Here is a 12,007-nt window from a genome sequence, read left to right on the forward strand (position 1 = left end):
AAAAATGAAAATGCCAAGTCAGTTTTTTAGTATAATTTTTTCTAAAGTGCTCTTCTGTTTACAAAGTCCTAAGCTACACAACAACTTATGTTTATACAAGTGTCTCATGCATCCATTTAATAACATTTCCCTAGTTATTTAAAACATTTGTTTTCTCTTCTTTCTGTTAAGGCTGAGCTTTCCAAGTTTATTTAATACCCATCTACCTAGATACAAACTATCTTAAAACTGAAAGAAAACAACGTCAAGATTCTACCATAAGACTATCTTATGGAAATGTTTATTGAAGAAAACATATGTCCAGGATTATCTTAATCTATCAGGGGCTTCAGTAACATGTATTTGATGGGGTGCAGGACCAAATTGTGCATAACTTTTAAGCTTGACAGGATGATTTACAAAAGAAGCTGCTTAAGGACAAGCAGAGATGGAAAAGGATGTAATTTGAAATTTGCTTTGCAATCTTGGCCAGTCTACATTACACTCTACTAAATAATCAGGATAACCACAAAATATTTCCAAGGGTTCATGACCTTTTAGGGGAAAAAAGCATTCTGAATACAATTAATGACTGAAGATTATATTCTCCATGGACTTCATTCTAAGAGACACTGGGAGAAGGCATCTGGTCTTATCTATGAATTTAAAGTTGAAATCCTGCACTGGCTCATTGGGCCCATTATTATGTCCTCATTTCTTGGCTCTTTTTACTGACGCTATTCACTCTCTTTTCTGGACTCCTGTTATTCTCTGCTTCATTAACTGCTAATGAGTTGAGATATGATACAACATGTTTTTCCTCTTTTATTTTAGGTTCAGGGGTACATGTGCAGATTTGTTATGTAAGGTAAATTGCATGTCATGAGGGTTTGATGTACAGATTATTTCATCACTCAGGTGTTAAGTAAGTACCTGATAGGTAGTTTTTAAAATTCTTCTCCTCCTCCCACCCTACCCCCTCAAGTAGGTCTCAGTGTTTGTCATTCCCTTCCTTGTGTTGACATGTACCTAATGTTTAGCTCCCACTTATAAGAATATGTGGTATTTGGTTTTCTGTTCCTGTGTTAGTTTGCTTAGGATGGAGCCTCCAGCACCATCCATGTTGCTGCAAAGGACATGACCTTGGTTTTTTTTTTTATAATGGTGGATAGTATTCTGTGGTATATATGTGTCACATTTTTTAAACCCAATCTTTGCTTTGTCAATAGTGCTGCAATGAACATATGCATGCATGTGTCTTTATGATAGAATGATTTACATTCCTTTGGGTATATACCCAATAGTGGAACTGCTGTGTTGAATGATAGTTCTAAGTTCTTTAAGAAACCTCCAAACTGCTTTTCACAATGGCTGAAATAATTTACATTCCCATCAGCAGTGTATAAGCATTCCCTTTTCTCTGGAACCTTGTCAGGATCTGCTATTTTTGATTTTTTAATATAATAATAGCCATTCTGCCCACTGCGAGATGGTATCTCATTGTGGTTTTGATTTGCATTTCTCTAACGATTAGTGATCTTGAGCATTTTTTCATCTGCTTGTTGGCTGCATGTTGTCTTCTTTTGGAAAGTATCTGTTTGTGTCCTTTGCCTACTTTTTAATAAAATTATCATTCTTATCTAACAAAAATCCAGTGAATCTTCTGTGGTGGGCCTTATAAGATGAATAGAAACTCCTCTTTCAGATGGAGTGTTGTCCTTGTCTTTTGAGGCATACCATTATGGTGTCAGATCGAAATGTTGTATATTTTTGATGGTCAGTTTTATTTAATATATGTGAGATTCCACTGGGAATCCCAGAGTTGTTCTCGATTCATATTGAAGCCATGTTAGCTCACATATTCTTAAAATAATAATAATTATTGGGAAAGTTTGGAAGTAATGTCACCTTTGTATTAAAATAGATTATGCTTTTAAAATTGAAAATGTTTTTAATATAAAATATTCTAAAATATTAATTTCTTTTAAGCAAATAAATCTATAATCTAAAAAAATCTCTTCAATTTTTTTTGAAACCAGTAAGAGAACTTTTAATTCTCTTGAATTTTTTTGTTTTAGGACTTTAATTGTAAATTTTGTGTAGAAATTTTTAAATTATATATAAATATTTTGTGTTTTAAATATAATCTTGATGATTATATAAATGCTATTCAAGAAACAGCTATTGGGCATAACCTCTGCCTTGAAGAACTAAATGATTCAGATATAAAGTACAATATGATAACTAGTACATAACTTCTACAATATATTTGCAAAACTTACTGAAGACATAATAACTTTTGGCTTTACAGAGGAAGTCAACATTAAACTGTGACTTTAATAGTGGTAGCTGGCACATGTCACATGTAAAGTGAACAACTGGAAAGCATGGAAAAAGAAAGGCATAAAATGTATCTAAGGAATGAACAAAACAGCCTGTTAACGAAAGCATGGGAAGAAATGAAAACTGGGAGGTAGCCTGGGGTAGAAGACTAGAGCTTTATTTTACAGTCTCTAGATTCTAGAACTTAAACTGGCAATAAAGTTGTTGCCCAGGAAAATATCATGATCTAAATAGTGTTAAAGCACATGAGTTTAGTAGGATAAAATAAGCTAGTAATGAGGTAAAAAGTAACTTTACCAGGGTGAAGGCAGTGGAAAGGCAAAGAACAGATTCCAGTTTTAAAATGAAAAGAAGAACTGAGAGCACTCAGGGAATGTTCAATGTATGGGGTAGGAGAAAAAAATGATTATAATCAAAGTTTTGTCTATTCAAATTAGCTTTAGAAATGATAAGTTATTTGGGAAAAGGAGTAAGCTGATAAGCATTAATGCAGTAACACTGCTAGAAAATAATTTAAATCCATCATCATCATCACTTCATATACAAAAAGCATGAGATTAAAAAAAAAAAAAAAGAGAGAACTAGTATTAGAGGCACTTCTGGTACTAATTATAGTATCCCCCCACCCCAGAAAAGAAAGAAAACTCCACAAACAAACCATATATCCCAACTTAATGATTTTCCTAAAAATAAAAAACACATTTCACTTTTAAATAAAAATGAATATTAGACAGCATAATACAAAGTAACTAGGTTCTAAAAGAGACAATGAAGCACTTATGTGACCTAGCAAAGTAAAAAATTGTTAGAAATGAATTATTAGTATTAGTATGTCTCAAAAACTAGTAAGAGAACTTTTACTCAAAATCTCTTACATTTCAAGGTCATGTTTACTCTGAAGATTTTTCTATGAAAATAACTTCGAATGAAATAAATCTCCTGATTCCAAATGTATTATTAGTAGTATTTGCAGTAACCTTTAGATTTAAAATAAAATTAGATTCAGAAATTTACCAGTTAGTAGAAGTTTCATTCTTTGAGATTTTAAAGTTCAAATCAGCCATCCCTCCTACAGGTACTCTGTCACTCCCTGTGGTAAAATGTAACAACTTCTTTTGAAGATCAAGAGGAAATCCAAGCACGACATCCCAAAAGTATCTAGAGAATACCAAAGGAAATTTACATCAAATGTCTTGATAAAAATCCTATAATAAAATAATATAAAGGAAGCTCTAAGGAAAAGAACTTCCTTAAACATACATATTATCCTGAATGTAAAATTAAGGAATGGTGAGTTTCTATATGTGTATTAGACTTTTGACTAACATTATTATAATATTTTTATAAAAGTGTATAAGTAGTTCAGCAGTAGATAGTAAAGGAACCATTTTTCTCCTGTATAACTTTCAAGTCTGATTTTTCAACACAGTGCTATTAAACTGTTATTTGTAAGGACAGCATCCATGAAATTCTAGGAGCAAAGTCATTTTTTTAAAACTAAAATCTCTACACTTTTGTAGAAATTTGTTGATGGAATTTTCTCCAAAGAGAGTGATTTCATATTAAAATTCTCATAGACTTTCCAGAGATAAAATAAGAACATGAGGCTCTCTAATATTTCGACTAACTTAATTGATTCAAATATTGTAAGTTACTCAAATAGATGAAGCACACTCTCTTCTGTTCCCTCTCCACATCCCCACTATCAGAAGTATAAAGAGCTCACTTTATAGTTAAGTCTGTTTTTGCATAGCCATCATACTGAGTACTTCTCTGCAGAGCATACATATCCAGGTCAGGACTTCCACAGACCAAAATTTCAACCTCTTCAGGACGAAGCAGCTGCCAATAATTATCAAAAACAATAATTAAAGAGTGATGGTTTTAAGTGAAATTGTAACTATTTTCACTGGATCAAATCACAAAAGTCATGACTTCTCATAGTAAATGAAACCATTTTTGTTGAAGAAAAATCTCTGGGTATATTTTTCTTACCAAGGCAAGATATTTTTGCTTCTGAAGTTTACAGATACTGTAAAATACTAATTAGCAGTTTGCCAGAAAAACAAGCAAATGACTGTGCACAAGTCCAAATTATTCTTCTCCAAAATCCTGCATGAAGCTCCAACATTTACTGATCCACCTACCTCCTTCCAATATCCCACACCTCCTGTGTGCACCGTAGAGTATGGGTACTTGGTTATAGTCTGTCCTGTGTCTCTCTTCTTTGTTTTTTCACTTTTTAGATGGGTTAGTCTACCGTCTACAGAGATTAAAGTTCTAAAAACAGACCATGCTATGCCATTTAGTTCTTATTTTCCCTCTGTCCACTCCCACAACTACCAGAGTGTCATAAAGAAAACTTAACTAGAGCTTAATAAAGTGTTTCTTTTTCAAAGGTATTTTCAACAGCAAACATATTACAGAGGTTTCTCTAAAACAAGCTGGCAATAATGTAAGCCACTTGCTTTTGCCCCACAGCAATTTCTATAGTCCATTTCTCTGTCCCATGAAAAATAATTCAAAAGAAAGACCTTACTCCAATCTCTCATAATAAGAGATATTCTAAGAATATTATGATAATATTTCTCATAATAAAACTAAGGGAGATACAAGTGGCATGATGAAGTATGCCCTGGGTAGCTGGGGTGACTGAAAGGTACCCTATGTTACTTCTGACATGGTATTCTAAATAGGAGCTGACCCATATTCACATGGCTAAGACAAGTCAGACCAATCTGAGTCCACCATAACTCTGGAGATAAACCACTTGCTAAGGGTAAAAGGCAACTCAGAGTTGCTGAGGGAGCCCTGAGGTAGCAGGAAGCGGCTATACATATGTTCCTTAATTATTAAGGAGTTGTGGCTTTTGCCCTGGAGCTACATGTTAACTGTGTTGTGTGCCTTGTCCTTCAGTATTAAGATACTGAGTCCATGGACCCCTTTATCCATTCTACTGGGAGAAAGTTTGTAAAGCTCTAGAAGACATAGTAGAAGGGGAGAAAAAATGAACTGACTGGATCTTTTCCCCTCTAGAGAATTAAGGCTGAAATGAGAGAACTATTTTTGTTATTAGTTCTACTTTTAAAAAGTAGAAAATATTTTCCATTTTAAAAGCTTATCTACTAAAATATTTAATAATTATTTGTTAACAAGATAGTATTACGAAACCTAATTTAAAGCTTGATTTAAAGTTTTAAACTCACCATTAGGGCATTTGAAGCACACACACTATGAAATCCATAATAAAATGCAGCAAACTGTTTATAGATGGATTTGTTCAGAAGGAAGTCAGTATAAAGCTGTACATATTCTGAAAAGCAATTTTACATCTGTTAAACAGTAAAAGCAAATGGCAAATATGAATTCATTTTAATTAAAAATGGTATTAACTTGCCTTTCCTATTTTGATTGGTAACTGAAATTTTATCACCACCTGGCTTTAAATTATAGGACTTGATTATTCCAAATTCTTCTTGGAAAACCTGATGGGAGATGCCATCACACATATTAATATGGTCGATATAGTAACAGACTTTGGTGAAAAGATGTGTAAAATTTAAAAAGAACAGATTTTTTTCCCTCCCTTCTAAACACATAAAGTATAAAAAGTCTTAAGCTCTTGTAATATTAAGCTTCTTGTATTAAGAACAAGGGTTCATAAAAGAATTATAGGGTTAAAAAATTGTGCCTTAACTTAACCCTGCCTATACAGTTAAATACTTTAATGAAGCACACAAAACTTGTGTGGTCATCTAGATAATATGCGAGTCTTTGGAGCTCTGTAGATCACTGTAATTTCCATTTCCCAAATATTGTAAAAGGAGTGGAAATGAGAGTTTTGGTCTGAACCATCAGTCTCTATTCCTAACTTCTAATGTTGAAGCTAGAGGAGAGGCTTATTTTTAGAAATGGAAAAGCTCTGAGAAAGTAACCAACTCAAAGGGATATGTAATTGCCTAGAGAGCCTGACCCTTAGTGAATTTCATTAAGCACGTTCACTGACTGCTCATCTACACGTGTCTACTTTATCAGGTTAAGGTCCTTTAAGACAGAGGATTGTATGTATTGGTTAATCCTTGTTCATCATTTCTAACAGTGGGTATTTAATAACAAATTGCATTGTTCATATATGAAATTTATAATTAACAGATAACTACTTGCCCTTAACAGTACCTGAAATGTTGAATAGAAATCTTCTTCAACATTGCCTTCGTGTGATAAGAGTTCACTTAATCCATGGGCCAACTCCTATAAAAAGTAATCTGTTATGCCTTTTTCAATCAAATATCATTAGCTAGGATAGTTAAGTGGCTCTTCTATAGCTCACTCGTATGTATATAAAGATCATATTTGACATGTATTTTCCAGGGCACAAAATGCTTAATGATTTCTACCATCCAGAAGCTAGGAAAAAATTCACTACGGGTCACAGATGGGGAAACCATCTAGTTGAAACCACAGGGGCATAACTCTGGGGTCTATTCTTAAGCAGCAAGCTAAGCATACCTCTAATGTAATGTCCATCATAATTCACTGCTATCTGCCACATTATTGTTTATGAATTTGTAGTATTTCTCTGTATCAATTTATATTCCTACAAAAATCTGCTAATGTTTTAGGACTCATATTTTAAACATAAAACATACAGTTCACGCATGTGGATGCATGAATATATGGTTCATACATATACAGTGCCCCGCCCCCCCAAGAAAACGTTAAGTACACTAAAAGAAACATTTTTCTGGCTGGGTGCAGTGGCTCGTGTCTGTAATCCCAGCAGTTTGGGAGGCTGAGGCAGGTGGATCACTTGAGGCCAGGAGTTCGAGCTCAGCCTGGTCAACATGGCAAAACCCTGTCTCTACTTAAAAAAAAAAAAAAAAAAAAAAAAAAAAAGCCAGGCACGGTGTGGCGCATGCCTGTAATCTCAGCTACTTGGAAAGCTGATGCACAAGAATCACTTGAACCCAGGAGGCGGAGGTTGCAGTGAGCAGAGACGGTGCCACTGCACTCCAGCCTGGGCAACAGAGTGAGACTCTGTCTCAACAAAAAAAAAAAAAGAAAAAATTTTCTTACAGTATGTTATAACTGAAGTTATCCATAAAGATTTAAAAATAGAAAAACACGTAATATTTCAAAATTTTTAATTTTTATGAAAAATTAGTTTTAAGTTATTAGAAAAAGATAAATAACAGCATGATTAGAATGATTTTCTATATTTTACATAATGAATTTTCTATTCCTTTAAAACCACAAATTTTCATACAAATCTAGGCTGGCATAGATTTGATATAACTGTCATCATTTAAAAATTATTAATAAAAACGATGTCATTGTTCACATAAAGAAACTAAGCTGAAAGGTTTAATAACTTATCCAAGCTCACAGAGCTAGTAAGTGGCAGAGCCTGGATTCGAATTACTGCCTTTCTGATGTCCAAGTCTATTCTACTGAGTTGTAAGAGCTTAGGAGCACTGCAAAGTGGGTGACAAGTCTCTCTAAAGGAGAAAGCTAGATGAAAAAGGAGATGAGTTAGAGAAGAAAAGGTAGAAGAAAACCATATTTAAAAGTAAGAATAGCGTTCGGAGAAAAGAGACTGTGCAGGTAGAAAAAAGATGATTTAACATTAAAGGATGAGATATTAATAACTTTATACTTACAGGCATAATTTGACATAAGTCGTCAACGGTAACACTGCAGATGCCTACTGGTATATTTTGATCACTAGGAATGATGGGAGGGCTCAATAATTTCTTGTAACAGCAGGGAGGAAAACGAATATCCAAGGTGATGCTGTTATAAACAGCTAGTCCCATAAGCTATGCATACTAAATGTTAAGCATTAACATAAAATCCATGACAACAAATGAGTTCTGAATTATGCATCAGTCTATGTCTTGCATACATTTTTCAGATTTAACACTGACTTTCTAATTAGTCTCACATATTTCCTTTCCCCTCTTTATTTCCCCTTTATTTTACATAATATAATTCCTTGATTACAAAAAGTCATGTAAAAAGGAGTGGTTTAGTTGATGGTATTCAATGATTTCCCTAGAAAAGTTTATCTAAGATCACAACAGACAGCAACTTCAGACATGCCTGTAATTACTTAACATATAAAAAAACATTTTCTAAATTTAAACAAAGATGTTGGCAATTTTATAAGCAGCAGTAACGGTTTATTGAGTAGAACTCACTGTAGAATACTGATTTTGGAGATAGTCATTTTAGTTATTTTAAAACTAAATACAATGTGTGAAGAGCTAAACTAAATAAACATATGGATATAAATATGCTATTGATAAATTAATAGGATAGATAATTTCCAACAGTAAAACTTGAAAGACTTGTTGTGTTTTGGAGTTTCTCAATGTCAAAGTTAAAAAGCTATAGGTGTTATAAATTTTGCTTAGGATTATTTATTAGTTATATGGTGGAATGTAACTTATTCATTTATGGAAAGAGTAATTTAGATCAAATTTCACAATATATCAAGAAGTTAATAAGAAGTTAATAAGAAGTAATTCATTTTATAGGCTCAGAAGGAAATCTAAACATATGGACTAGGTAAATTACTGAAAATAACTTTTAAAAATTGGAAGACCACCAAAATTTCAATTTGCTAAGGTGTAATGAAGGCTGATAATAAGGCTTTATACTTCAAAATCATTGTATTAGAAACATAACACTGTCAGAACTACTAGAATAACACATCTTTGGTTCTGAAATTTTAAACCTGGAGATATATATGAAACCAACTATATTTTCTCAATGGTCATACCTGTTATTTCTCAAATTTCAGTTCCCAACCCCTTACTTGACCACAATCCACTCTCATCTCACATTTCTCCTCTTTTTACAGCATCAATTTTGCTTTCTATAGGTTTTATATTTGTGTGTGATAAACACACATAATAATGAGAGTAGCAATTATAATTTTTAGACTTAATTGTTTAACTTGAAATACGGAACATCTAAACATGCTTAATATGCTCTTTTGGGTAATGACTAAATAGAAATGAATGTCTATTGCAAAAAAACAATTAGCAAATTCATAATTTTATGTATACTATCACTTAAAAATATAACTTAAAACTTTATTATAAATATTAGAATCATAATATCATCCAAATCTAAATTGTGACATATGAATATAAAGCATGACAAACATATATGTATGAAAATTTAAATAGGTCATAGTGTAGTGACAAACATCAATGATTAGGGCCTTCAATGAAGTTGAAACATTCCACAAATGATTACTGTAGATACTAGAATATAAACAGGAGTCTTGGAATTGTTAAGTGTTATTCTTTTTGTGGAATTTAGCATTTTGGACCTTTAGACATGACAATATATACAAAATTTCAAGCTGAGTTTACTATCTCAATGTGCAGTTTGTCCCCTAATATCCTTTCTTTTACTAATCTGGTCTCTCAATTTCCATATATATGCCTTATAATTTATTTCAACAGATGTTAACAAAGACAGACATTCAAAGATGGCTCTTCATTCATTTTCGGATGGTATTTTTCATAACTTTCAGTGTGCTCATTGCTGCTCTGTAACAAGCCCGGCACAATTTAGCCGTTTTTATTCTCATCATTCTCTCAGCTTATAATGTCCCACTACTCTCATCAGCCATATGTTAATCAAATATAATTGTTCCATTTTAAAATCTCTATCCTCTCTGGGAGAAATATATTGTGTATTTTCCTTCTCAAAACTCCTTAGCACAGACTGCCATATGGTCATTTGACTCTGAGAACAAATGAAGAATTCCCCCCCACCCCCGCTTTAAACCTTCTTATCTCCAGTGTTTGCTTATTTATTTACTCGTCCCTCCTTTCTTCCACAAACAATTATATTTCTTGGAATCTAAAAAGCTAATGTAAAAGGCATCTTGTCCAATCTCCTACCCAATGTAGAAATGCCCTTTACAATATACCTGATAGGAATCACAGGCTTGCAAATGGACTTATAAAATTTAAAAAATACTATAAAATAACACTATATGCTTTAAATATTCTAATTCCATTCAATTTTTATGGATCCTTCCTTTATGTTTCAGGATTTGGAGGCATATTAAAGAGCTATTTAATTCCCCCAATTTCAATTCAGTAAATTGAGGGAAATGAGCATAAAGTGAAAGAACAGAAAAAATACTTCATTATAAATGGAAAATACTTTGATTTTTTTAAAAAAAGTACCTTAAATTAGTGATAACTTCAATTATATGTGAACTAGGAAAGAACCATTTTTATTTTGAGATAAGGTTTTCAGAAAAAATCAAACTCATTTCTTTCAATTAATTAAATCTACTGACATATAGGATATTACGCATAATGAATATTACTGAAAATCTAATAGTACATTTGATAATAATATTTAATTTGGATAAAATGGTTAAAGAAAATAGTTTTCTAAAATACAGATAAAATCTTTAAAAATCTCTAATGTATTAGCACCTCCTAGTGGAAAGTATAAAGGATACAATTCCAACCAATCGGAATTCAGAATAGTTGTCACATTTAAAGCTGCTAAACCAATGGCAGTGTGAATCCTTGTGATATGTAAACATGCCTAAAAAAACACAAAAATAACTGTATTATTAACATGATGGAATTAAAAAAGTAGTAAACATGTACATGGCATCTCATCTATTAGAAGCTAATCAATTCAATAATAATTCTGTTATAAACCATCTTTCATGTCAAAATTTCAGATTGATTTAAGGGACTATATATTTGCAAATCTCACAAATATAAATAGATATATTAAATATATAGGGAGAACATTTTATTTTCTTGAACCAAGGGTAGAAACAGGGTAAAAAGATAGAAATTAATCAGATAACTTTACAAAAATTATAGTTTCATAGATTACAAATTATGATCAAAATTAATTTTGAGGATATCTGGAGACTTCAATTTATCACTGTCATCCCTATTTCCCATCACGTACACATATAAAAAAGAAAGCAAGCTAAAGAATAAGGAAAACACTGAAAAGTCTCCTTTGAAAAGTTTAACAGATAGTAAGGATTATAAAGGTAGTTTCTGTAAAATAAAAATTAAATTTCAAAGGCTTATTTTTTCTCCATGAATTCTTATTTATTAAAATGACCCATTAATGAAAGAGGCTTTAAATGTTACTATAGAGCAAACTATAGTTTTGTGTTTTAATTTGAAATGTTTTTTATTTCAATGACAAATTAAATTTTCATGCATTTGACTTATTCAGAAAAGATAGAGATGTCTCCTCATAAATGTTTATTTTTAATCTTGATACATTTTGTGTAGGATTTCCAGTAAGAAAATCAACTGATCATCAATCAAACAAGCTTTTAAAATGTAAATAACCGTCCTTAAACAATTATTCAACATTTATGATTGACAAAAAGTCTGTAAAATTATAGAGTAAGTTAAAAATAAGGGTGACTATTTGACTCTAACAATTATGAAGAAACATGGTTTATAAAAAGTATATTAAATACTTACCATAATCTGGATGAAAAATTTGGCGAATTAGAAGAAGGAACCATTCTTTAGTCAAACCACCCATATCCAAACCAGCTTCCCCTACAAATGTAACTTTCAACTTCTTTTTCAAGTCTGCTCTTTTCCGGGTTAGCTATTTGAAGACATTATACAGGCAGAGGAGAACAAAGGGGAGTGAAAAA

The 12,007-nt window shown here is 32.0% G+C and overlaps 1 protein-coding gene across 3 annotated transcripts in view; it reads right to left on the reverse strand.

Moving 5' to 3' along the window:
• The window catches only part of HECTD2 (HECT domain E3 ubiquitin protein ligase 2), a 106,312-nt gene that overhangs the window by 9,506 nt on the left and 84,799 nt on the right, over positions 1–12,007 (reverse strand). For all 3 annotated transcript variants that reach the window (XR_010341779.1, XR_001107869.3, XM_012454765.3), the window contains exons 13-20: positions 11,826–11,958; positions 10,820–10,908; positions 7,983–8,141; positions 6,499–6,573; positions 5,720–5,807; positions 5,529–5,635; positions 4,049–4,164; positions 3,337–3,480 (exon numbers count right to left, since the gene is read on the reverse strand). Coding sequence is in view for 1 of the 3 variants with exons in the window: in XM_012454765.3 (XP_012310188.1) it covers positions 3,337–3,480; positions 4,049–4,164; positions 5,529–5,635; positions 5,720–5,807; positions 6,499–6,573; positions 7,983–8,141; positions 10,820–10,908; positions 11,826–11,958 (911 nt within the window). In the remaining 2 variants the exon portion in view is untranslated. The remainder of the gene's footprint in view (positions 1–3,336; positions 3,481–4,048; positions 4,165–5,528; positions 5,636–5,719; positions 5,808–6,498; positions 6,574–7,982; positions 8,142–10,819; positions 10,909–11,825; positions 11,959–12,007) is intronic.

Source organism: Aotus nancymaae, unplaced genomic scaffold, assembly GCF_030222135.1.
Source record: "Aotus nancymaae isolate 86718 unplaced genomic scaffold, 86718_ANA_hifiasm-v0.15.2.pri h1tg000010l, whole genome shotgun sequence".
Taxonomy (NCBI): domain Eukaryota; kingdom Metazoa; phylum Chordata; class Mammalia; order Primates; family Aotidae; genus Aotus; species Aotus nancymaae.